Genomic DNA, 27,939 nt, shown 5'->3' on the forward strand with positions numbered 1-27,939 from the left:
ACTTTGGTGCACAATTCAAAAATAATTTCATGGAAAAAAGAGGCTGAAAGTCAAAATTTTCATTTAAAAATTTTCATATGAAATTTTCATTTCATATAGTTAAGCATCTTAAAGCCAAAATCATATTTCCTTTATCAATTTCTCAGAGAATTATAATCAAGATTTGATTATCGCACCATGGAGAAACTATAATGATAAAAATCATTTTTCTCCCAGCATGATTATTTAATAGTGCATTTGTTGTTTAAAACAATAAGAAAACGTTATATAAATACTGCCAATGAATATTTTGTGCACTAAAAGTTCTTTTCATAGAAACACAGTTGAACAAATAATCAGAAACAAAAGCACTTGTAGTTTTTCCTACTAAAAACTGCACTTGACTTTAGATAGATTATGCCACGTAAAATTCTTTAAGTTGTAGTTAAAAATTTTTAAATACCATGTTTCCCCAAAAATAAGACCTAGCCAGACCATCAGCTCTAACGTGTCTTTTAATTAATATAAGACCCAGTCTTTTATATTATATTACATTACATTACATTACATTATATTATATTATATTATATTATATCCGGTCTTATATTAATCTTTGCTCCAAAAGACGCATTAGAGCTGATGGTCCGGCTAGGTCTTATTTTTGGGGAAACGTAGTATCAGTTTACACTATCATTATATATGTGTGTATAATATATACTGAAATAGCTACAAATCTAAACATTATCAGAATTAAGAAAGAAAAACTGAAAACTTACAAATGATAATACAGTGAAGCTTTAGAAATTTTTCTCACTTGTACCCACCTGCCCTACCATGAAGAGGATAATGCAGACATAAGACTATCTCCTCACAGAATTAAAATCAGATGTTGAAGGAACGGTTAACAATAACCTAATGTGTTCTAAAATTTTAAAGCAATTACCAGTCATGAAACTTATTTTTGAAAACCTCTTCTAAAAAAACAAAATATCACTTCATGTTTGCAAAGGACTTTGGGGTCGCTATGAAAAGTTCAAAATATCTTAATATAAATTAGGACCAACATCATGGTTAAAGACACCAAATCATCATGCAAAACAGATTTACAAACTATATTCTCCTTTCTCAAACATTCTTCAATATTGTTAAAAAACAAAACAAGACACCTTGCCACACAGAGAAGACATCTGCTCCAACAGCAACGAGGAATCCTTCTTGGTACTATTTTTTGTCAATCCTCTGTACCAAGGAGTTAAAGACATGATGGAACAGTAACTGTAAACCCACTCTATTCCCTAATATAAGTTCAATTCTCCAATTCACGAGGCGCTCACATTTATTTCTTAAAAATGTTAACTGTAGGAATTCAGTTACTCCTTTCCTTAAGGATAATTATTTTTCTGATCCTGAAAATGTAACAAGAAATAGTGCTACTCTGAATAGCATCACGATAAACTATTAGAACAAGAGATTTGTAAAATCTGTAGCTTCTGAACAAAAAAAATCAAGAACACTATGCTAGTTTTCCATTTGTAGCCAACAATTTCTTCTTTGTATAAAATGTTCTGGTCTTACCGTGTTTCCCCAAAAATGAGACCTAGCTGGACCATCAGCTCTAATGCATCTTTTGGAGCAAAAATAAATATTAGACCGGTATTATATCATATTATATTATATTATAAAGACCCAGTCATATGTTATGCTATGTTATGTTATGTTATATTATACTAGATTTTATATTATATTAAAATAAGACTGGGTCTTATATTAATTTTTGCTCCAAAAGACACATTAGAGCTGATGGTCCGGCTAGGTCTCATTTTCAGGGAAACACGGTAGGTGTGTTTCTAAAAATTCTTAGATATATTTTTTTAAGAGTTTTACATATGTTGATTATTTGCACATATGTGTGATAGCATTTATATTTACTTAAGTATATAAAAAGATACAGTGGACAGGCACACTTACATATCCATCCTGCCAATGGCAAGAGATACACCGGAACATTTCAGGAATATATAAATTATTGGTTTTCTCCATATATTCCTAACTTGTCTCCCTCCTCCCTGCCCTATAAGCTGTAAGTAGCAATAGTAGGAAGTCTTCTACGTAGTGTAAAAGTATAAATACAGTACTTGAGGGCGGAATGTTCTTGCAAGTTATAGAACTTCTCTTAAAATAATGGCAATGAAAAGTATTCTGAATATTATTTTTTTTAAATGTGGTTAAACATTGAAATGTGGAAACATTCTACCCGATGCAGAAATGTAATCTAAAATGAAGATGTAAATGAAAGGATACAATTCAAATTCAATGTCCGACATATAGCAGGAGGGTAGATCTGATAATTTTATCATCTGCACAAATTCTAAAGCAGGGCCGTAATAATGGAAAACCTAGAAAAGATAGTAAAATGATGCAACACTTTAAAATACTATAAAGTGAAAGTGAACCAATGAGTGATGAGGGTTTAAAACTTTAAAATGAATCTTAAAAAGCAGGTAGTTACACATTACGCAAATGAAACATTTAATCCTCTATAGCAGACAAGGTTTTTTTTTTTTTTTTATTTCCATTCTATTAATACCTTTCAGAGTAGAAACAGACATGGAGGTTTCTTAGTAACTGGAAGTTTTAATAGGAAGAAAATGAGCACTATAGAAAGAGGCAATCAACAAAGGAAAGGTTCTCAACCTTTTCTGTTCATCTTCAGCCAGACAGACAGATAACCCAAGAGGCAAGATGTTCAAAGAACAAATAAGGAGGGTCTACAAGACTGAGAAGGAGAAAGAAAAAACACTCCAGGAGGAACTTAGGTTGAGTGGTACGCTGAGATTTAAAAAGAGATTTAAAAAAAAAAGAAATCCTTGGAGGAAATAGTAAAAAAATTAAAGAAAGAACTAGTGAAGCCAAGAGTGCTAATTAACAAAGAAGTTCCACTCAGAGAAATAAAACTGCACTATTCTTTGGGTAGAGTCAACAACTACATTCAGAGTTAGCTAATGAAGGACAGGTATATTTCACGAGTTGGGGCTAGAGAGCTTCATGAGAAGGACAAAGAAAAGCAAATGCATCTTGAGGAAACTACACGAAGTTTTAAACTTGCAGAAAGCTGAGTAATTTCACCACAGCTGAGTAATTTTCAGAGAGAGAAAGAGAGAGAGAGAGAGAGAGAGAGAGAGAGAGAGAGACAGAGAGAGACAGAGAGAGACAGAGAAACTGAGATTTCCATTGATTAAAGAGGTAGTACCCTAAGACCTCCTTCAATAGCAGCAAAAATTAGATACATTATTCATACTTAAATGGTGTACTATCAAAGATGAAAAGTGGAGGTCATCAATTTTATGTTTTTAATCTTTAGGAAAAAATTGAATATTCCTGTGAAAGATGGCCATGGTAAATTACTTAAAGTAAGCAATTCTGAACAACTATTGGGAAATGTGTTTGCACCGGAAATATGCCTTTTGGGCACTGCCCTTTGATCAGAAAATATTATCCATCAATCTGACATCATTATAACTTCACTACTGTTACGTTTTGCACATTCTTGAACTGGGTTTTTTAACGTGATTTCTAAAGTGCTTCTACATAAATACCTCTTGTTATTTTTCCAATGTAAAAAAAAAAGCCAATTAAACCCTTTTAAATTATTATACTTTATCATTACTTGCATTGTAAGAGTAAATCTATGGCAATATGGGACAAGAACTATTTTAAAATTATAAATGAAGCATATGTCAGATACTGTGTCAGATGCTAATCTCTCACCTCATTTAAGCCTCAGAATAACTTTGTAAGATAAGTTATTACTGTCTCCATTTCACAAATGAGTTAATCTATTCAAAGTTACAATAATAGGTGACAGAGTCAGGTTTCAAACCCAGGTCTACCTAACATCAAAGCCTGTTCTCTTTCCACTCTGTCATACTCTCTCCAAACTGAGTCTTAGAAAGGTCACATAGGAAAGTCCAAGCCAATGGTAGTTTCAGGTCAATACTGATCTAAAGATAGCAATATTTCATTTAAAACAAAATGTTTTAAATCTAAATGATAGTTTTGCCAACATTCAATGCTGATAACACAGTATAATTTAAGCACTTAATTATAATTACAATAAAAATTAAGCAAGTGAGCACACAAACACATCTATTACTAAATTTTAATTCAAGATCCAAACATATCTCATAGGAACAAAAATATGCATGAATGGACAACAGCAAAAAAATTAAACACAGATTACCTTTGGCAAAATAGTCTTATCCTTTGATGGTATTAACTTTTTGTCAAGAAAGCAAGTATTTAAGTTAGATGTACTAAAATTCTTAGGTGTGACTCCCTTTAAACAAAATTCAGGAAAACTAATTTCAAATCCAAACTGAAAAGAAACCAAGAGAACACAGTTATAGACATCACGAATAAAGTTACAAAGTTAATATATCTTAATGCAATGTAACAGTTGAGAGGAAAACCCTGTGTAAATTTGCTTTTCTTTCCTTGGGTCAAACTGTGGTTCTTCCATTTATGTACACATCCTTATTTCAATTTACACATGAATTTTTCATGAAAAGCTCTCCTTAGCCCTTTATCAGCCCACAAGAGTATATTAATCCCATTTTATGCAACCAAAGAACCAAACAACCTCCTTTACATGTACTAGTTCGATATCTGGCTTCCTACCAGTCTGGCAGTTCTGCAAAAACAGAAGTTGCTCATGCAACAACAGAAGTTGTGGATGAAAAGATCAATTCCTGCAGAAACAGTAATAGTAGGGGTGCTAACATGTAATGGTAACAACAATGATAGCTAAGACTTATTGAGTGGCTACTTTGTGTTTCATAGAATTCAATTCTCATAAAAATCTACAGCTAGGAACTATTATTATCCCTCTCTAACAGACGAAGACAACTGTTGCACCAAAAGGCTAAATGTTACCCAACATGTCACACAAAACTACCAAGAAAGAGAGTTGGGATTTGCATGCAGGCACTCTACCTCTAGCATCTGTGTCCTGAACCAATGTGATACCTGTTGGCTAAAAGCTATTCTCCACAAAAAAACAACAACAACAACAAACTGATTTCAAGTTTTAAATGCATCCTGTGGAGATATGGACATTTAATTTCCTATTCATAGAAGAATAAAAGAATCACAAGAAAGGAACTCTGCCATAAGTTGTCTGTATATAAACATGCAGTTTCAGAAAGTGAATACAAAAGCAATTCTCCTAACTGATGGTATCTTGCATTCTTCTAGGTGTCTCTAGGGTTTATTTACAGTAAAACCACTGCAGAAAGGTTAACCTGCAGATTTCACCTTCCATAGATGTGGATGAAACAGTGTTCAATTCAGTAAGAGGGACCCAGTCACATTAACTCCTGTTGTCTTATCAGAGGTTTTATTACATTATTATTAAGGGTGAATTGAAAAGGGAAAGTCTAACAATTAGTGCAATAAACCTTTACAGAAATGCAAGGGCCCCACTCATGCTCCCATGTCACCCTGAACAAGTATTAAGAAACTTGGTTTTAGTTTTGCCTACATACAAAAATACATGAACTACTAGGAGCGCTCATTTCAACATGGACACAACTTATAAAAATGACCAAACATTCATTCACAGTAAGAGATAACAAATGGAATTGGAACTTCATAGAAATGTAAGATTAGAGGGGTCCAACTAATCTAATATTCTCATCTTGTAGTTGAGAAATCTGGAATCTAGGAAGGTTAAAAAAAAAGAAAAATCGTTCAAAATCAAAGAACTGGTTAGTAGAGGGCAGAGTTCACCTTATATGGTATTACAGGTGAGAAAATACATTCTAAGCAGTTTTTCTACACATGCAATAAAATAAAGCAGCTTGGATAAGCCACGTGAACTCAACTAACGTCAAATCTATATTTTAGAAGAACGCTGCATTCTAGAACTGCAGTGTCCAAAACATCATCACAGTGACTACTTAAATTTAAATTAATTAAAATAAAGTTAAAAATTCAGTTCTTTTGTTGAAATAGTCACATGTAAAGTTCTCAGTCGCAATGCTAGTGGGCTACTGTATTAGTAAAGAGTATTTCCATTATCGCGGAAAGTTCTATGCTATTCTAAAACATTTGTATACGGTGCATTTTCATTAAGATTCATTTAAACTATCTGTGTTGTAAATAAAGTCGCAAGGCCTGCTTTGGAAACTGTGATAATTGGAAATCCACTTACCTTTCTTTCCCATAGCTGAATCTTACCCCTCCATAATTCCTTTGAGTCAATAGCACTTGCAAAATCTTCTAAAGATACAATATTAGCAGAAAGGTATTCTGCAATTTTCTGACAACTTCTATAAATAAAAGATTAGGGTAATTAAATACAGGGTTGTATATTTTACTTAGATTTAATGCTTATAGTTAACTACTAGCCTAACAGGCAAAAATATAAAGTTTATATTGCTGCTTTACCTACTTTTGAAAAAGTTACGGAATACCCATTAAGTCAGCCTCTGAGTAAGTTGCTATCACATGTTCATTTAACCCCAACATCCCCATGAATTTGGAGTAAATTACCTTTAACACTACAGACGAAGAAATAGACTTTCCTCTTATTATGCATTGGCTTAAACGTGCCAGACGTACACACACACACAACACACAGACTCAGTGCTGGTCCCTTATCTTAAAAAGAACTGACCTCCTAAATTGTTCCAATACATCTTTGTATGAAATTCCATGTGCACTTATCACAGACTATCATGGCTATTAGCATTCTTATTTCCCCCTCACTGCAATGAAAAAGATCAAATCTCACTGTCTTAAGTCACCAGTATCTACTGCTGAATTCAGCATAAAGTGAGTGCTCAATCAACACTTGCTGAATGAAAAAAAAACCATCAAGTTAATAAATACAATTTGAATACTTATTTAAGAATCAAACTATAATAAACAGTTGATCCTTATCAAAACGTCATCAAATACAACAGTATATATTTATTTCTACATTGGCACATAAAACAAATATGACATGAGATATACAGTATAGCCATGTACCCACGGCATTCATCAGCGTGCTCCATGGAAAATGCAAGCCCTTTGAAAAGCACATGGTGTGTTTGGAAAATTAACACTCGATACTAATTATAAAACAGCATTGATAGTATTTACTGAAAACTCCAACATCTCAGAAATGTAAGAAAACCCTAGATTCCTCTCAACAGATAAATCTCCAATCACAGCGTAATATAAAAAAAAAAACTAGCTTTGTCACATTAAATTTTTCAAATGCCAGGTCTATTAAAAATAGGATAGCATATTAATTATAAAACCAGACAAAGGCAGTAATCAAATATGAACAAAGATGCTTACATTTCACAACGATTTCCTGCAATAGTAATTTTTGCTGAATACCATTCTTTTAAATGTTTTAAGGCTCCAATAGTAGGTAAACAGTCTTCTAATTTAGGAGGATCCTTGTCCGACGGCAATAGTATCACATCTATCATTGCTCTACCTAGAAAGAGAAAAAGGCATTTAAAAAAAATTTTTTTTAACGTTAAGTGTGAAATGTCTCAGAGTAGTCCCCTGAACAATTGAATGTTATGCTTATCTAGAAGATAAAGGAGAATTTTAACTTAAATTTCTGAAATTCTTCAAAACAATACACATCTTTAGGAGCTCCAAATGTTTAGATGTTCATCATTTGATTTAAAGCCATGTTTTTTTTTGAAATAGCTAGCATACGCCAGAAAACAATTAACTACATCACAATTACTTGTCAATTATGCACCCTTGGTTAATTATATGAGCTCATGAAGGCTATTGTACTGAACAGAGGAAAAAAAAAACCTGTGCAACTTCATTATATTTCTCTAAACTTACCTTTGTTATACAAAAGGGACTCAATTAGTATAAAATTGTAAAAAATTATTTCTCTTTTTAAAGCGCAAACCCTCAGAAAACCCAATTATACTGATATCACTTGTTCCTGAGAAAGGATAAAGTCATGAAACTTTAAATTTTATAAAATTATAAATTCACTGAAGAACCAGAACAATCAAAATGAAACAGAAACCAAATAAAAATGTGATACTAGAAGTATTATATAATTTGCCAAAACGGCAACGGCCTATTTCAGTATGTATTTTGAACTTGACACATATATTTTAAAAAACATCTATATTTTTCTCTGTGTATTGTTATTTCCAGGTGGGCTCTTTTACATTAATTTATGATCCTGAATGTAAGAATTACACTGGGAACTACAAAGTCCTTTATGGTAATCACATATGCTTTACTCATCATTATATACCTCAGCTCCTAGTCCAATGCATGGCAGACAGCAGACACAACAAATATCTGTTTAATAAGTGACCGCCAATAATGAACATATTCAAAGAACGCTCTTGGAAGTGGATGCAAAATTATATCAAGCTTTAGATACTACCAACTTGATTAACACAGAGAAAGATGAATGTAAGACAAAAAACCGTTTTAAGACTAATATGATGCAGTATTCATAAAATATGCTTTCCGTGACAGGGCAAAAAATGGGTTCTATAAAAAAAAGGCTGAGTAAGGGCTTTCTTTTATTGCACCATTATATCTGTTAACGTGTACAGTGACTTCACAGGCTAAAAGAATGTTACCCAAATTGTCTAGGTTAAAGAACTTCTTTTTCCAGAAGTTATTCATGGGACTAGCGTTCTATAGAACATACTCTGGAAAACACTGGTATGTAGTGGAAAGAGTCTTCTTCAGTAATAACTAAATAAGGAAACAAATGGATATTTAGTTTTCTGAGTTCTGATTTTTGCCTCATTACATAAAAACAATTGAGAACTGTCATTTCTCCATATTGTACTTTATTAAAGTGGTGAACTACATTTTGTATCAACGTCAATTCAGACATTCTTTTTCATCCTGAATTTCAAAGTTAAAAGTGACAACCCAAGCATGAAGACTGACTTTGTCAGTCATTCACAGAAGAGTGTAAGATACGATACAAGTTATTGAAAGCAGCCTTCAGATATTACCAGGAGCAGGAAGTTTGTCTGATAACTGATGCAAATTTTCCGCAGATTCTTCATACAGACTAAAAGAAAAGGGTAAATTAGAAAACAAATGAACAGACACATTGGATGTAATCATGAAGATAACATTAATGGATCTACGTGCCAGACACATATGTATGTTAGAGGCACTATCTCATTTGATCCCCACGACAATCCCATGATGTACTACTATCACACTATTAGAGTTCCCACTTTAAATAATTTTTCTAAAATTACATAATTAGTCGGTATGGAAGCTAGGAGTCAAACCCTGAGTTCAAGTTCTCAGCTATACCCCAAAACAAACAGCAACAACAGAGAAAACCTTTCTAAATCAAGTCTAGTATATTAAATATAAATCATAACTAATAGCCTAAGCATTTTTCTGAATCCTTAAAAGATATTCCTAAGTGTTTAATAAAGACACTGCTTTTCTCTGAACAGCATATAACAGCTCTGACTGGAAAATACAATGCTGTTCTCCAATTCTTCAAAATCTATTACTTTTATCTATATGATGAAATTTTTTTCTCGAAGTTGTTTGTTATATAGCATAAAGATACTCAAATCATTTAGTATAAAAACATGTCTAAACAACTTAAGGCATCATATGGTAAAATATAGTTTTCAAGCTCCCTCTTGTGGAAATAATTATTAGATCACTTCCTGGAAATATTTACTTTTACACTCCTCATCTTTTAATAGTGGTGGGAAAACAAAATGGTAAGAGCTCTAAGGCTGGAAAGCACCTCACAAATCATCTAAAAGGATCTCAACAACTATACAGATGAGAAAACAAAGAACCAGAGAAATTAAGTGACTGGTCCAAGATCTTATAGCTAGAGACCACTTCTACTAACCCTGGCTCAATGCGTTTTTCACAGTTCTACAATGTCTCCCTACATAAATCAGTACAAACAAATATAATTTGAAAATAGGAAAATTAAATTTTTTTTAGGTTTTTAGTAATTTATAGTTATATGACTATTACCGTGTTTCCCCAAAAATAAGACTGGGTCTTATATTCATTTTTGCTCCAAAAGACGCATTAGGGCTTATGTTCAGGGGATGTCATCCTGAAAAGTCATGCTGGGGCTTATTTTCTGGTTAGGTCTTATTTTCGGGGCAATGCGGTAAATAAAATAAACAAGTGATTTTTTTGTAATAAAATATTATAGAAGACTATTAATTATGAGTCAGAGATGAAATATTTCATGGAGAAAAAATTATTACTATTTATGTCACCTGAATCAACTTATACATTGTACCATAATTCAAAAAAACCTAAAAGTGAACTCAATCATGCATGTAACCCTCAAGAACTCTTTATAAATTTTAAAGGTGTCTGCAATGCTAAAGATACATACACGTGTGTATATATAAATTGAAGAAATCATATAGCAATCACTTCAGTTTCAAATTGCAAAATGAAAATGATACTTTGGTTTGAATGCCAATTATCAACCTTAAATAGTTTCCATTCAACCTCTTAAAAAACAAATCAGACAGAATTTATCTTCAAGACAGTGACATATTAATTAAAATATCTTTTTATGACTCCTGCAATTATGTAAGCTTAAGAAGCTAAACATTTTCTGATACCAATTTTTGCATTTTAAACAATTTTATTCAAAGAAAAGGCCCAAACTGCCTAATGTCTTCTAAAATGAAGAGCTGAAAATTTCAATGGACTAAAATTTCCTTATCGTGCTGCTAAAATATCTAATCTTCATTCTCATATCTAAAACGCTATCTAATGTCAAACATATTAAAGATATAATAAAAAGCATATAAACATACTCAGCCAAAGATAATGACTCTTTGCTATTACAATCTTCTTCCTCAAAACACTCAATAGCACTCAAACATTCTTCGATATTTGATTGAAGAATATCTTCAATTTCATCTTTTTCCACACCAAAATGTATCTCTTCCCAGTCAGAACTACAAAACTAATATATCAAAAGATTGCATTAAATGATGGGCTCATGGAATTATTTATATTAACAAAGACATTCACTAATGATTATTTTTATTTCATTTATATTACCTGATAAAATCCACATATGGCCTGTACTGCAAAGAACCACTTCTTGGAATCAGGTATACCACCCACCGAACAGGCTTGAAAACAAAATCACACTTATTACAAGAAAGGCATATCAAAAATAAGCAGATGATATAGCATGTATACTTAGAGAATTATATAATTTTGATATATATTATATAGTTCACCCAGTTATATACATAGTAATATAGAATGTGGAGGATCTTTTCCATATACATATACGTATATATGTATATGTATATGGAAAAGATCCTCCACATTCTATATTATATATAAAGATCGTATATATACACACATATATATACACATATATGTACACATATATACACACACACACACACATATATATATGACCTTTATAGAATCTCTACTGAAAATCCAAATAGAACAATCTGCCTAAAGAGCAAAATGATTCACTAGCCATGAATACTTTGGTCTAGTTCATCACAGTTCAAAATCCATTTTATTATTTTAATCCTCATTTCAAACATTAAAGTCTACCATAAAGATGTTGAAAAATATACCCACTCAATTACTACTGAGTCACACGAAAATGTGCAAGTCCTTTTGAAAATGATTCTGTTTTCAAAGACAGTGAAGGTCTGGTTTGGCCTGGCAAGAAAGGAAGGAGGTAAGGAGTAACTATAGCCTAAGATCAGGAAGATACTCTTCTTGGAGATTGGAATATTACACAAGAACACGAAATTAAAAGTTACCCCAGGGTGTGTGTCAGACCAATTATGAAGAATTTAGAGCTATGCATAGAAATTAGATGCAAAAGAGGAAGAAGGAGAAATGGGGTAAACGAGGCTTAACTCATGGAAGCTAGGAAAGGTGCTAAGTGCCTATTACCACTTTCTGCCAACAATCTCAGCAGAGGACTTTACCACTTACTTCCTTAAGAAAATAGAAACCGTTAGGTAATAACTCCCATAATATCCCATCAGCAAACACACGACCCGACTTGCATTCCCATTAAGCCTTTCCTCTTTCCTTTCTGTGAAACACGTAAAGAGGCACTACCCTTCCTATGCAAGGTTCTCCTTCACACTTATGTTGAGAGCTCAGGCCACTGATTATACCATCTTTCTTGCAGCTTTAATCTCCCCCTCTCCCCCGTCAGTTTCTTCCCAGTAGCATTTATACTTGAACAAGTGTTTCTCAACTTATTTTTTTAAAAAGGATCTCCTTCAAATTCACCTCCCTTTCCAGTTACTACTATAGCTCTTTCTTTACTCTTCTTCAAGCATAAACTTTCTGAAAGCGCTATCTACACTTGACTGCCTTGATTTCATCATCACCTTTTCTACTCCCCTCTAAATCTATTTCAGTCTGTCTTTTTCTTTCCAACATGTCACTGACCTACACTCACCAAAGTCACCAACGACAGGTTACTAAATCTGACACTTTTTAGTTCTGTTGTTACTTGACCTCTTAATCTTAGAGTAAGAAAGGAATCAAAGACACATGTGACTACTTTCTCCTTAAAACCCTTGGCTTCTATGGAACCTATCTTTCCAGCTGTTCCTTTTCATTCCTTTACAAACTGGTTCCTTTAAATATTGGGTTTAGTTCCTTTAAATACTGGGATTCAGGTCAAGATTTTCTGCTCTTCTCACTGTCCATAAACAATCCCATCCTTTTTCATGGCTTGAACTGACGTCCATATATTGATGATTCTATAATCTGTATCTCCAGCCCCACTCTGCCTTTTGACTTCCAGATACATGTATCCAATTTATACAAACCATTCCCACTTTGACATCCTAAACGGCAACTAATCACATTTTAAACTGAACGTGTCTTACTCTCTAAGACTCTAACTGTCTTTTCTCACTAAATACCACCATCATACTATTACCCCAGCCAGAAATCTAGTCATTCTTGAGTCCTTTCTCATTCTTCCCTTCTCCTAAATCACATCAACCCAATATTAAGTTAGGCAGATTCTACCTTCATAATTTCCTTCGGATCTATCCATTTTCCTCCACCCTGGTTGCCCCTCTCATTTCTTAGATGGTCTTCTGCAGCAACTGCCTCATATTATACTTTCTTCTAATCTGTCTACTATCCTGTAGCCAGAATACTTTAATAGCACAGACACCCGCATCTCTTCCTTCATGAAAGCCTTTGATGGCTGATTATCACTAGGAAAAAGTCCATCCTGACACAATTTACGAAGTCCTCTACATAGCTACGCCTACCTCTCCAGCTTTACCTCAATTATAATCATAGTTGTACTTCCAGTTCCTCAGACTTGCCATTTTACTGAAAGTGATAATTTCCTAGCATGGTAGAAAATTCAACACAGGCAGGTCTCTCTTTGCATGGTTCTGATATGCGTCTATCTCAGTTACCATGGTTTAACTAAAACCAATCTCCTCCCTCCCACCCCAAAAAAAACAGCGCTGAAATTCCAGTTACCAAGCTTTATTAATTAACTGTAACTGCATAAAGTAAAACTTCACTGCTAGGTTCTCAGATCACAAATTACTACATAAATAAAGATTATGTATCATGGTCAGTGACCAACACATTACTGCTTTCAAAGTTCATTGCCGATGGTCACTACACGTCATTCAGTTCACACACAGATAGCAAAAGATGTAACTGTCTTGCCTACTGTCTCCCAGTGATAAATCCATGTGTTATTTTACAAAAATGGATAATAGAAAGAGGGAACTGGCAAAAGAAAAAAGAAGATGAATGCACGACAAAAAAATCAAAAAGTGATAACACTGAAAGTGATATTCAACTCTAAGGTAAATGGATTCTAGAAATAGATGCTGTGATAAAAAAACATTGTGACAAAAAGGATGAAGATGTCCCAGAGAAGATGATGCTGGTAAAAAACTTTTGCATTAAAGGAACTCAAGTAAGGAAATGTTTGCAAGAGAATTAATAATGTATGAGTATTTGTACTCAGGACAAAATCCTAACGCTCCTTATAATGCCACACTACTCCATTTTATATGGAGCTAAAAATGGGCAAGAAAATTTCACAAAGGGAATAAAACTCAAGCTTAGAACCTGAAATAATGTCATAAGAATTTTATGACATTCAGGCATCATGATGAAAGGGACAGTAACTTTTTCTGTTTCGTGTTTCTTTAGTTCCCTCCCTAGTCCAGTGACTTGTATACAGTCAACAAGTATTTCTTGTACATCTAAATGCTCACATTAATTTATTTCCTATACAAATGTTGTGCTAAGGAAAAGAGAGGGTTACATTACACTTACCAGGGAAAGTACTATCTTCTGGATTAGTTGAAGCACTAATGCTTCTTTTCAGGAGCTGATAAACACTTGCTGCTGTTAAGTCTGAAAAAGAAAAAAAAAACGGATTAAGTCAATGGGCTCAAGAGTTACATAATCGAGGCCTACTCTAATTTCATCACCAGAGAGTCTCAAGAACAGTATGTTGTACATAAAAGAACTATGCTCTTTTCAAGTTTTGATATAATAAATCTAAAGCAAGCTGAGAAAGCAGGAAAGGCTCCCGATTCACCCTGTCACAATACCCTGCATATTAATACAACCACATACGCTTCCTCCTCTACATGCCTGCTCAATCAAAACAAACAAATAAATAAAATGCAATACAGAGTCTAGACAGCTGCATCAAAAAGCGGTGCAATTTCAAACGGTTAACACTGTTTTACATTTATCTTTTTGTTTTAAACTTATGTGTGGGGTGTCTCTTCCCTCTAGGATGTAAACACGAGAATCTGAGACCCTCTTCCATCTTGTTCCTTTTTATATCCCCTGCATTGGCAACACAGGAGGCAGAAATACCTACTATGTACATATTTTCAAAAAAAAACAAACAGAAATTCCATCACTAAGGCGCGGAGAATGTATCCAATTACATTTTTACTGTGCCCCCAACTGCTGAGCGCTGGAATCGCGCATCCACAAATGTGTCCCTATTTTTCGGCGACGATCCGTGACACATTTCCGCCCTTCTCAAGTCGATCCCCGACAGAGTCGCAGTTACCTGGGACAACTCGACAGAGGTCCCTCTCCAGCAAAACTAGGTCACAAATTCCAATTTCTTCTGCTCCCCGCAAGCTGTTCCCGCTTTCCCAGCCCAGCACTGACCTGGCTGCTTCTCGGTACCCTCAGCAGACGCCCCAGGCAGGTGCTCCGCGTCCCCTCCCACCGCGGAGGAGACAGTTCCTTCCCTGCAGATCACAAGGAGCAGGTACCGATCCATCTCCTCGGAGCGGAGCCCCAGTTGCAGGTCTGGAACTCCACATCAAAACAGCCGCGCGCGGCTGATGCACTTCCGGTTCCCTTCCACTTCGGTCGGCTGGAAATTGTGTGTCCTCCGTTGGTTTTCCGCAGCTTTTCTAGCAAGAGGCTGAATTCCGGGAGTTATCCTCTCACTAACCGCATTATTTCCTTCTGCATGACGAAATCGCGACCGTGGGGAGATTAGAGGGGACCCAGGAAAAGCGAGACGGCAGACAAAGTGCTGGCCGGCCTAGGAACTATCATGCTTGGGTGTATGTGTTTCCCGCCGGGCCAGTGACGCTGCGGACTGAAGCTAGATCCTGGAGAAAGGAGGACGGTCCTGCTGGTGGGGGAGAAACATGTCGAGTTTCTCTAGAGCGCCTCAGGTGAGCTCGGACTCTGTTGCTTGCTGGGATTCATTCCACGGGCGGAAGGAGGTCAATGGCGCCGGGGGCGTTTAGTAAAGCTGAGTCGGCAGGGAAGCTGAATCCTAGGGCGGGGAGATGCCTCAGGAAAGCACAAAAAAAGGGGGTCGTGATTTCTTGCCACCACTTGGCTGTCGTTCTGTCTGATCTCGTCCCCTCCTTTTTTTTTTTTTAAGTCAGCCCTGTTCATATTCCCACCCGAACCCCCGGAAAGAGTATGATGAGAGAAGGTCGGCATGCATATCGGTTTCGCATGCCTCTTAGCCCAGTCCCGTACCAAGTGCGATTCCTTCCTTGCGCTGTTTGTTACCTGTCCCTGATGAGGGAAACACAGGAATTAAAATTAAACATTGACAAACTTGCATGACAACTTGGCACGGTGGCACAATTTTAATTTTTTAATATTTTTTTTTTAATAAAAGTCTTGGTCTGCGGTAGATTGGGGAATTAACCAGCCTTTTGCTATATTTGGTGTAAGAAGCAGTGTAATGCAAATGTTAAGAGGGCAATTGGATTTCCCGTGTTTCCCCGAAAATAAGACCTAGCCGGACAATCAGCTCTAAGGCGTCTTTTGGAGCAAAAATTAATACAAGACCCAGTCTTATTTTACCATTATATAAGACCGGGTTTCACATCACATCACATCAATCATCATATCACAATATAACACCCGGTCTTATTGTAACATCCGGTCTTATTGTTACATAAGACTGGGTCTTATGTAACATAATATAATATAATGTAATATAATAGGACTGGGTCTTATATTAATTTTTGCTCCAAAAGGCACATTAGAGCTGATTGTCTGGCTAGGTCTTATTTTCGGGAAAACACGGTAAGTGTAGAGTTCAGGAAGGTGGTACAGGCTAGAGCTGTAAATTTGGGAGTCATAAGCATACAAATAGCATTTAAAGGTGTGGGTCTGGATGAAGTCTTTGAGGAAGTGAGTGTAGAGAAGAGAGGACCAAGAACTGAATTCTGAGACATTCCAACATTTCAGAGGCCAGAGACAGGCGGAGAACCAGAAAAGTAGGGGAAAAAAAACAACACACGGTGGTGTCCTGGAAATCAAGTGAAGAAGGAATACCAGGAGAGGGGAATGGTCAACTTAGAACTGACCAATAGTTTTAGTAGTTTTAGTAACATGAAGGTCAAAGTAATTTTGACAGCCTGTAGAGCGATGGTGATGGGCGTTGGAAGACAAAAGTCAGGTTGGAGTAGGTAGTAGGTTGAAAAGAGAATGGGGAAGAGACCATTGGAGTAATGACAATTCTTTGGAAGAGTTTTGAGAGAAAGGAGAGGAAAGAAATGAAGTAGCTGGTGGCGAAGTAAGATCAGGAGTTGCTTTTTTTTTAACTTTCTTATGGAAAATTACAGTCATATATAAGTAGATATCACTCAGTTTCACAAAACTAATAGCCAATATCCTTTTCATCTGTACCCCATTCATTTCTTTCCCCTCCTTATGGGGTAAATCTCAGATTCATTACCTCATCAGTAAATATTTCAGTATGTTCTCTACAAGATTAAGGTTTTTTTAAAAAATAAAATTCCAATACCATTTATCAAAGCTAAATGAAAAATTAACTGCAATTCTTTAATATCATCAAATATCGAGTATGTTCAAATTTCCAATTTCTCGTATATATTACCTATATTATGTAAATACATAATATTTTTGCCATTTGTTCCTTTGAATTAGGATCCAAAATGCAGCAATTTGCTATGTTTTTTAAGTCTCTCTCTTAATAGATTCCTAGTCCTATCTGTTTACCTTTAAATTTATTGAAGGAATGGGATTGTCCTGGAAAGTCCTCGCTGTTTGAATTTTTTTATTAGCTCATACGCTTAAAGTGGTAGGGAAAGAATATGGGCTAGAAGCTGTCCATATTTCAAAAGACATGATCATCTACGTAAAAAATCAGAATCTACCAAAAACTACTAGCACTGATAAATAAGCTTAGCAAGATTGCAGGATACAAGACCAATATACAAAAATGGGGTGTATTTCTATACTAGCAACAATCAGGAATTTAAATTAAAAATGCAATATCCTTTACAATGGCCTCAAATATATATAAAATAGGGGTAAATTCGACAAAAGATGTGCGAGGGGAACTAGATTTAAACAAATGAGAACAGGAGTAAAACAGAATTGGTAAGCAGTGTTATATATAGGCTGATTTGAGTTTTGTGATAATTAAATTTAAAACCAGCTAGCCTAGTTGTACTTTTTCCCATCATTGTTTAGCTCCTTGTGTATATACATAGAGAAAGCATCTGGTCAGAATCTTTCTGGGCTGTAAGTTTCTTTGAATTTGAAGGCTCTAACCGGCACCTAAAGGCAGTGGTCTATGCCTGAAGCAGCCTAAAGGTGTCTGTCTAAGGCAGTTTTTTAAAATTTAAGTTTGCTTAGCATCATCCATCTGTACCTTCCCAGCTACATTCTGCAGTTTAACTCTGTCTTGGAATTAAACTGACGAGTCTTCAGTTCCTAATTGGCCACTCATAGTTCAATGTGATGTGTCTACTAATCCCAAAATATTTTTGAAGACCTTCATAAACAACTACTTTCATAAATGCTTCTCATTACCACTCCAGATTCTATTCTATTGTGATACAAAAAATATGTCATAATGTAAAAAAGAATATATCTTTGGAATGTTTTTAATAAAACATGATCCATAGTGCTAATAGAAAAGCAAGCAGAGAAAAATACCGTGTTAATCTTTGCAGAATAATAAGAAAAGACTCCCCTTTTCCAGAAATAGAAATTAAAACAAACAAAAAAATTGATCAGTGATAGGATCTTTTTTCAGAGTAACTATTGACATTAACTATAGAATACATGTAATGGTGTATAATAATAAACTCAATTATTTCCATTTTAATTAGAATTTTCTTTGTTTCCTCTTCTGTTTTTTCAAGCAATGGGCCACTTTTGCTCGAGTTTGGTATCTTTTAGATGGGAAAATGCAGCCCCCCGGTAAACTTGCTGCTATGGCATCAGTCAAACTTCAAGGATTGCATAAACCTGTGTACCATCAACTGAGTGAGTATCATTTTAGACCTGTCATTAGTAACCACAGTCTACATGCCAGATAGAATCTTGAAGAAGTTTGACTGGGCTGCTTTTTAAGGACTTTTCTTTTCTGAGGATCCCTTATGCCAGCATTTGCTAAAAACCTACTAGGGCACTAAAATGAATTTAGCTTATTCCTAGGAAAACCATACAGACCAGTTTGCCTGGGACAACTCCATTTTACACCATTGCCCCACCAAATTATCAGTAGCCCCTCCATTCACTCTCAGAAATACCCTGATTTGGACTAAAATGTTCACTCCTATACATGTTTCTTCACGGGGCAATGTGCATTTCAATAGACAGGTTTTGAAAATGAGCAAATAAGCTTGCCCTGTCTTCTAAAAGCTCTTTCCCCCAGGAAGATACATAGAGTTAGGTAGGCATGGAAAGTTTACTTTTCACTGTTTTGAATGAATAGATTTGCTTTTCTGTACCTTTTTTCCAAAGCAAAACAAGAAAGTTGTTTTTGTTCTAGAAGACGTCTGTTTATTATAGTAGTTTTGATCAGCTTCACTGAACCTGCGCACATCAGTGCCCATCTGCTGGGTCCAGTGTCAGTTCTTACTCTTCATCTTGCTTGACCGCAACAACATTTGTCGTAGTTGATCACAGTTTTAACTTTATATTTTGTAACATGAAATATACAAAGAGATAGATGATAGATAGGTAGGTAGATAGATGATAGATAGAACAATAATGATGATAATTAACTGAATACCCATGCCGTCAGCGTTTGTATTGTTTCCATTTTTTTGCCATTACAAACAACATTGCTTTGAATATTCTTGTACCTTTTTCCCGGCACGCATGTGGCAGTTTCTCCAAGCTCAATAAGACGGGAATTACTGGGTTCAAAGATGCATAGGAAGCTAGTTAGTCTTTATGCCGATGTCGTCTCCTGCCAACAGCTTGTAAGAGTTTCCATCACTCTTCTTCGTCAGTAACACTTAGTGTTTTCATCCTTTTTACTTTTAACTACTCAGGTAGATGTGAAATGCTCTCTTTATGGTTTTAATTTGCATTTTCCTATTACAAATGGAGTTACCGCTTTGTCATTTATTATTTGCGCTTTTATCATTTCCTTTTCTGTGTCTATGCTTGTTTTTTGCCCATTTTTTTTAACCAGGTTGTTTTGTCCTTTACAGTTTTCTAACTTTTATTATGAAAGTTTTCACATTTTCAGAAATGCTCAGTGAATAGTACAATAAATTTTTTAGACCCTTCACTTCGATTGCACAGTTGTTAACATTTTATCACATATTTTTTTATTCAGTCATTTGAAATTAAGTTGAAGATATCATTATTATCTCCCCCAAATATTTCAGTATATGCATCCTAAGAATAAAGATATTTTCCTGTGTAACCAAAATACCATTATTCTACCTAAGGAAACAAACAATTTAATTACATAGTTCAATGTCCAGTGCAGTTTCAAATTTCTCTAGTAGTCCCAAGAATTTGTTTTTAGCTATTCCTTTTTTGACTAGGATCCAACCAAGGTTTCCATATTGCCTTTAGTTATGTTCTTTTAGAGTCTTTTAATCTAGTATATTCTTTCTCTTATTTTTTTCTTGCCATTAACGTTTTGAAGAGTCTGGACTAATGTTCATGTAGAGAACTTTCTTCTTAAAACACATTCTTCACTTATTTTTAGGATGCCATTCTTCCTGTTTCTTCCCCTCTTGCTAACTCCTCTTTCTCAGTCCCCTTTGTTCTCTCCAGCTTTATAAACTCCCAGTCGTTCTTCTCTCATTAAAAATCGCGAGTGCCCCAGAGCCCAGTACTTGGACCTCTTCACATTCCTTATGGGATCACAGTCTTAGTTCCCTAAATATAATCTAGGCTCATGGCTCCCAAATTTATATCACCAGTTATGACCCTTTCCCTGTATTCCAGACTCACAGCCCAATTTCTACTCAGAACATCTTGGGTGTCTAGTAGACATGTCCAATAGAATAAGTCCATTTGGAGATGTCTTACTTCATGACTTCCCCTACCCAAAACAACATTTATCTTCCAGTTTTTCCCATCTCAGTTAATAACATCTCGATTCTTTTAGTTGCTCTAGTTAGAAGCCATTGCTTCATCTGTGATTCTGACTCCTCTGTATTCAACTCCATATATATAGATACAGATAAAGCTATCTTGGCCCCCTCGCGTTCTTTCTCTTCTATTCTAATTTTAAACCACTGTACTCTCTATCCTGGATTATTCCAAAGGCCTCCTCCCTGATCTCCCTGCTTCTACTATTGCCCTACTAGGCTGTTTTCTCCACAAATCAGCTAGTCACCTTTTCCAAATGAAATTCAGAATAAAAGCCAAAGTTCTACCAAATGCCCTACAAGGACCTGCATGATATGGTCCTATTCCCTCGGTGAGTTTATTTCCCACCTCTCTGTACCTTGAATAATCTACTTAAGCCTATTGTTGTTCCATTCCCTTGCCTGCGGGCACATTTTTTTCCTCAGGCCCTTTTCACAGTTTGCTCCTTCTGCCTGCATGCTCTTGCCCAGATGTCTCCAGGGCTGTCTCCTTCACATCTGTCAGATTTGTGCTCATTTGTATTCTGGGAGCGGCCTTCCCTGATTCCTCTGCTTGCCCTTTCACTCTCTCTATCTTTACCTTGGCTTTTTAAGAATTACCACCTGACTTATTATACATAAATATTTGTTCATTGTCCACCTACCTTCACTAAGGTCGCTCTGCCTAAGGAACTCTGCCTGATTTTTTTCACAGCTGCATCCCGAGTGCCTATAACAGTGCTTGACACATAGTTGGCGCGCAAGAAGCGTTTGTTGAGTGAGTGCATCCGTTCCCAAATCCCAGTTTTGAGAGTGAAGAAATTGCTTTTAACCAGGGCCTCATCATTTAAGCTAAGTTAGATTTTTGGATCTGTGGAGCGAGGAGGAAGAGTATTCCAGATGGTTTGATTTGGGCAAGAGCAAGGATTTATGATTTCCCATATTTCTTATACTTGCTGCTCTAACCTATTTCCTTCACTTAATGAAAATTTCAGTAAGATGTCAAAATAAGGCCACACCCTGTGAAATCTGTCAATATAGAATATCCAAGGATTTTGTCATGTTATTCTTTGTTTTTCAAGCATTTGGTACGATGTCTGGCCCATAATAGATGCTTGTCAGGAGTATCTTGTGGAGTGACACTTTTAAACAGGTGTTTTATGAGCACAGTCAGTGCTCATTATTCACTGTAGTTATTTTCTTTAAACTTGCTGTCAGTGCTGAATTAATGAACACGGAGCCATTGCTTCTAGAGGAAATAGTTTCGTGTGAGCTTCTGGTCACATTTTTGTCAACCAGTCATTACATAGACTTGTTTAAAGACACCTTATTTTGTGTATAGGTGTGTGTAGTGTGTGTGGGTGTGTGTAGGTGTGGGTGTGGGTGTGGGTGTGGGTGTGGGTGGGTGTCGTTGATTCTTTAACACTGAACTCATGGCTGGCAGCACTATAACTCATACCTGAATGAAGCTTATGTAACATTTTCTCTGCAGGACACATTTCAGTCTTCTTGCACTTAGGGACACTACACAGCACTTCAGCAGCAGGCTTGGGTTTTAAACAGGGAAGTCACTAATTAAAATCATAAAATGCCAAGAACCCTGGCGCTACATAGGCCACAAAAGGACACTTGTTAATAGTACAAGAGCTGACCCACGAGGCAGAGCTTTCACTTTGTTCAGCCTCAGCTGCAAACGTGTATGTGAAGCTACTCAGACTTTTTACCATTTTGTGCAAGTCTGTGGATGACTGGGAGAACACTGCAAGGATTGATTTTGGGGTCACAAATCAATTTTAGAGGGAGTAGGCTAATTCACAGTATGGAATCCACGAATAATAAGGGTTAACTGTACTTTGAAAGTAAAATAGTAACCAGCAGACTTATGCTTGACTAATTATATCTCTTTACTTTAAAAATACTTTTTTTTTTTTTTGGCAGGCCAGGAGCATGCCATAGTCATTCTCCAATTCGTACAATTGTTTAGTTCCGTGGAATTTTAGATATTTTGTTTAACTGCCTCATTAATAGATGAGGAAACTAAAATCAGAAGAATAAAGTGACTTTTTCACTGTCCCTCAGCTATATTATAGTAGAACTGGGACTAGAACCCAGGCAGTTGTTTCCTCATACCAGAAATTCTACACTCTACTTCCGCATGCTGATTCTTAGCTACTTACACTGTGATTTCTTGCTAATCTGCTCTTTCCTTAGCAATGATTATCAACAAAATGATAGACGCGATCTCTTAGGTTGTCTTTGTGGAAATGCAAATGATACAAAATTGGGGGGAAAGTAGAATTAGTAGTAGGTACCTAATTTCCTTCTTAAAGTGTAGCACTTATCTGTCCACTGAAATAGAGTTCTGTTTCCTTACAAGCGGATCATTATTGCAAAAGTATTCCTAAAGTACTGGTGAGTAAACATTCTACTAGAAAACCAGAAGAGCTTTTTTTGTGGCTGCCTGTCTGTAATGGAGAATAGCTGTTCAATCAAATTAGAAATTTACGTTTTAAAGACTGAATTGTATTTTTGTTTCCCACTATATACGAGTATATCTTATATCAGCAAAACTTTTCATGTCCACAAGATGTCACCGAAATCAAAACTTAAATTGCAGTTTCAATTTACAAATATGTTATATCTTAAGTTTATTTCTAACATTTATTGGCTTAATCAGCATTTATTAAGCATGTATTGTTGGCTCATAATCACTGTAAACATCTTTATGTGAAAATTGACATTCAGTTTCCCAGAAAAACAGATTACACATGATGGTCATCTATCCAGGAGTGACTGTAAAAGTTAACCAATAATGTATCTAAACATAATGTAGATGATATTTGAACTACTTTTTAGGCCAATGGACTTTGTGAAGTGTTGTAGAAAACCAGCTTTTCATTTATAAGGTTATTTTTTTATGGAAAATGTGTAGTGGGTCAAGATGGAAATTATGTTGAACTAGGACAAGAATTCCCTCCTCCCTCTAATTAGAACTATCCTCCTGAATTTGGGACTTGGGAGCTTGTTGAACATGATTCTTTTTCACTGACAAATGAAAAGAAAGGGCACTTGGTGATTTTTGGATTGTGTCTTATTCTTCATGAGGACCCCACCGTCCCTGCTCCCCACAGATTAATTAGTTGAGGAGGACTATACGAACATTTAAAAGAAGCAGAGGGAAACCTTTCTTTAGCATTATCTAAAGTTATTAGATTATCTTAAAATACTGCTGGTCAACTTGGAATGAAATAAAAGTTGCACATAGTTCTTAAAGGTTAATATTATGAATACTAGCATACCAAACAATTCAACAAAGTTTAGGTTAGATCTGATTTAATCACTAGTATTTGTTTCATATTATTACTTATTTAAATTTTTTAAGGGCTTGTTAGAAAACAAAAAGTTGATGCTCTTCTTAAAGTTACCCAGATAGTGTATATTTCTCTCTTTCTCTTCAGTTAAGTGTCAGTCTATTTCAAATGTTAATTAATGCATCGTTTTAATTTTGCAATCTTAATTTTACAAATAAATTTAGCATTAAGGAAAAGTTAAAGTTCCATTTCCCTCTAAAAAGGTGTCATGGAAATAGTCTGAACAGGTTGTTAAGTAACTTGGTGTGTGAGCTTTTGCCAAATCACCTAATCCTAATGGGCCTTGGCTTCTTCAACTGTGAATGTCTGGTTGAACACTAAGGTTATTTCAGCATTCTTTGAGATGAAAGATATCTTCTCACCCTCTTTATTTGTTCATCTGGTTCATTTGCCCAACTGCCTTAATAGCCCATCATGTGTCACCTTTAGGAACGTTAGTCACTTAATTTGCAATGCACAAATACTGTCATACTATCCTGTTCAGCACACTTCACAGCAAGCTTCCCAGGTCTTTCCTTCACATCTCTGGATTCCTTTTCACTGTAGTGAAGAAAACCCACCTGATTTATCCTCTTTCCCTTACCCTTCTCCTATATAGACTATGAACTTCTCTCTGAAAATTCTGTCATTCAAATTCAAAGCTCTTACAGAATCGCTAATATGTAATCTTTAGTTTTCATATACTGTATTTATTTGTACTTATTATTTTTCCAGTCTTTTTCCTTAAATAAGTTTCTAGAATCTTTTAAAGTTTTTTGTTTTTGTTTTTGTCTTTGTTTTTCTATTAGTAGAGTAGGTATTTAATAAATGTTCCTGATTAGTGGCTTTTGCCATGTATAGTGACGCACGTGAACACTTGACTTTTGAAGTTTTGGGGTTTTTTTTAGATGAACTGCCAATCTTAGGGGTACTTTTCACTGGAAAATTAATCCAATACATCTATTTTAATTTTCAAGTCATCCTGTCCTGTCAAATATGTATATATAATCATAGTTGAGAGTGGCGGTTTAAATTTAACTAGTTAAATGTGGTCGGAAAAAAAACCTTGGGTTAGTTTTTAAGAATAAGTTCATAGTACTCTATTGTTCTCTAAATTTGAGAAGAAGAATAAATTGTGATGTTTTACATTTGTTTTCAATTTACCTATTGGCAAAACATACTTTTTTATATCCATATACATATTGTTTTCATTTTCTCTTCTGTTATTAAGGGAACATTTGTATTAGATATTTAAAAATACTTAGTATAAACATTTTTAGTGAAGTATGATTATTAATGGTAAGCTATGATCGAAATAACAGTAGTTTACCTTTAAAGATGTATTATTGGTATTGGCATCTTTATTAAATTCTCTTTCACCTTCCAGTGTCAAGATTTTCCAAATGGCTAGCCAACTCTTTCTATGCTGAGATGTTATGTAAGCACCAACAGAAATCTGTTCAAGAATATTGATATTATACTGACTTGCTTTATATTTTGAATGTGTTGCTTAGACTTTGATAAGTTTTATAAATAACCAAGGCCACTTTTTTCTTAAAGTCCTGGTTTTTCATATAAAATCTTTTTTCTTTTTAAATCTAGGTGACTGCGGTGACCATGTTGTCATAATGAACACAAGGCACATTGCGTTTTCTGGAAACAAATGGGAACAAAAAGTATACTCTTCACATACTGGGTAAGACAATGAAAGCCATTGTCAAGGAAGATGGGCAGTTGAAATATATCATTTTAATAATACTATTGATCCTGTTTAAAAGAAAAATGTAGTTTCAAAGTTTGGCGTTTAAGAAAATACTAATTTTACTCAGGCTACGTATATAATTTACTCAATCAAAAAAACAGAACAAAACAAAAAAATACCTGTACCAAATAACTGACAGTATTTGTTTTTCCTAGCAACTTTTTACAGAATCTCTCTGACCAAGACTATACTCAGTTTTTAGTCAATCTTTTCACTTCATTCTTTTTGTTTCCTATAATTCATTTTACTGTTTTTCCAGAACCATCCTGAACATCAGAAAGTACTTGAGATGTTTAAGGAGTCATGAGCAAAATCCCAAATTTGGAAGATACCTACAATCTCCACGACATACCTTTGAAGTTACATGTCTCCCTGCCTGTGTTTGAACTATACCAATCTCTACCCATAGCTCATAGGGCAGCCCATTTATTCCACCTTTGAAACAATGTGACTCTTTCAAAGATCTCTATGCTATTGAGTCATAGTCTATTTTTCTCTAACCTTCATATTGGTCGTATTTCTTCTCTTCAGTGTAAAATGACTATATCTCTTCCACATGACATTCTCAAAATAATTTTAAAACAGTGATTAGCAAGTGCCCACTGATTGATTCTCTTTTCCCTAAGCTAAACACCTGTACTTCCTTCATAGTTCCTTACTTAGCTTCACTTCAAATACCTCCATTATATCTTGATCACTCTTCTCTAGATACAATCCTTGCTTGTCAGTATCCTTCTTAACTGAATACACTTGCCTGGTTGTGTTCTGATGGTTTACTAATACAGTGTGACTTCTCCATCTTTCAGTGACAGTGTTCTGTTGCAATAGAGCTTTTCAAGGCCATGTCATTATGTGACACACTGAGTTCACTATCAGCTAAAACCTGTAAGTCTTTTTCGAACATGCTGCCATTCAACTATTTCTCCTCTTTCCTGAGTGTTTCAGTTATGTTTTAATCTAATTGCGATACCTTAAGTTTACTCCATGTTAAGTTTTATCTCCAGCCTTTTAAGATCTTTTGAAATCTTGAATTTGTCATATAATGTGTTAGTTAACCCCTCATCCTCAGGGCATGTACAAATTTAAATGAAAGAAAATAGTAGCACAGCCAGTAGTGAACAGCTAGTAGCCCTCTCAGTCGTGCTCGCTCCCCTGTGGAGGAAAATCCAAACATCTTTCCAAATTATTGGCATCCAGTTTCCACTACTGCTTCATAATACTTCATTTTAGCCAACATATTGCAGTTTCTTACCTCTGCCTTTGCATGTGTTGTTCTCCTTGCCAAGACTGTTTCTCAAGCACTCTCCTATTTATCCATTGAAACCTGACTCAGATGTTATCCCACTGGGATGCCGTCCCTATTTCCTCATCTCCCATAGGGCTAATAATAGCTTTTTGTCTCTCTGATTCTGTTGACTCTTGACTTACATTTTGGACATACTACTTTTATTATGCTTCTAAAACTTTATTGCAATTATGTATTCAAAATTTAACTCTCTTGTTTTAAAAGTGTTAGTACATGCTAATATTAGACAATACAGAGAAGTTTAAAGAATGAAAATCGGGGGGTAGGGGGGTTCACAGTGTGAGGGATATAAATGATGAACGTCTAAGTATTACCTTGTCTTGTACACCTAAAAATAATAAAAAAAAAAAAAAAGAATGAAAATCGCCCTTCATCCTTTGACTCAACATTTTAACATAAATGTTTATATCCTTTTCCACTTAATATAAAATTCTCAGAGAGCCTTTTTATAAGAATTATTTTTGGTTTCTATGTAGTGGTACGCAATAGGATTAATCATTGCTCCCTTTTTTGAAATTAAAATTTTGACTTTTATAAAGACTTGGAAAACACCTTTATCCATTAAGTAGCTCTATATATAGTTATTTAAAACAAAATTCCAGAAATTTAATGTCTTTCAGTATCAAAGGGATGATCATTTTTTGGTCTTTGTTAGGTATTTCCAAACATTGGTTT

The 27,939-nt window shown here is 35.1% G+C and overlaps 2 protein-coding genes across 6 annotated transcripts in view; one reads left to right on the forward strand and one right to left on the reverse strand.

Moving 5' to 3' along the window:
• Positions 1 to 15,395, reverse strand: part of MTBP (MDM2 binding protein) — a 69,637-nt gene extending 54,242 nt beyond the window's left edge. For 2 of the 4 annotated variants that reach the window (XM_081070733.1, XM_081070732.1), the window contains exons 1-10: positions 15,181 to 15,395; positions 14,320 to 14,400; positions 11,062 to 11,135; positions 10,812 to 10,963; positions 8,994 to 9,052; positions 7,327 to 7,471; positions 6,191 to 6,308; positions 4,220 to 4,354; positions 2,281 to 2,375; positions 1,146 to 1,218 (exon numbers count right to left, since the gene is read on the reverse strand). In XM_081070733.1, coding sequence (XP_080926859.1) covers positions 1,146 to 1,218; positions 2,281 to 2,375; positions 4,220 to 4,354; positions 6,191 to 6,308; positions 7,327 to 7,471; positions 8,994 to 9,052; positions 10,812 to 10,963; positions 11,062 to 11,135; positions 14,320 to 14,400; positions 15,181 to 15,295 — 1,047 coding nt within the window. In that variant the 5' untranslated portion in view covers positions 15,296 to 15,395. Of the gene's footprint in view, positions 1 to 1,145; positions 1,219 to 2,280; positions 2,376 to 4,219; positions 4,355 to 6,190; positions 6,309 to 7,326; positions 7,472 to 8,993; positions 9,053 to 10,811; positions 10,964 to 11,061; positions 11,136 to 14,319; positions 14,401 to 15,180 lie in introns of those variants that run through there. The other 2 variants (XM_081070734.1, XM_081070735.1) reach the window with 2 other exon arrangements.
• The window catches only part of MRPL13 (mitochondrial ribosomal protein L13), a 33,647-nt gene continuing 21,066 nt past the window's right edge, over positions 15,359 to 27,939 (forward strand). Inside the window, exons 1-4 of one of the 2 annotated variants that reach the window (XM_081070748.1) lie at positions 15,571 to 15,701; positions 18,669 to 18,792; positions 25,584 to 25,634; positions 25,799 to 25,892. In XM_081070748.1, the coding sequence (XP_080926874.1) occupies positions 15,675 to 15,701; positions 18,669 to 18,792; positions 25,584 to 25,634; positions 25,799 to 25,892 (296 nt within the window). In that variant the 5' untranslated portion in view covers positions 15,571 to 15,674. Of the gene's footprint in view, positions 15,702 to 18,668; positions 18,793 to 25,583; positions 25,635 to 25,798; positions 25,893 to 27,939 lie in introns of both variants that reach the window. The other variant, XM_081070749.1, reaches the window with a different exon arrangement.

Source organism: Rhinolophus hipposideros (assembly GCF_964194185.1).
Source record: "Rhinolophus hipposideros genome assembly, chromosome: 13".
NCBI classification, from domain to species: Eukaryota; Metazoa; Chordata; class Mammalia; order Chiroptera; family Rhinolophidae; genus Rhinolophus; species Rhinolophus hipposideros.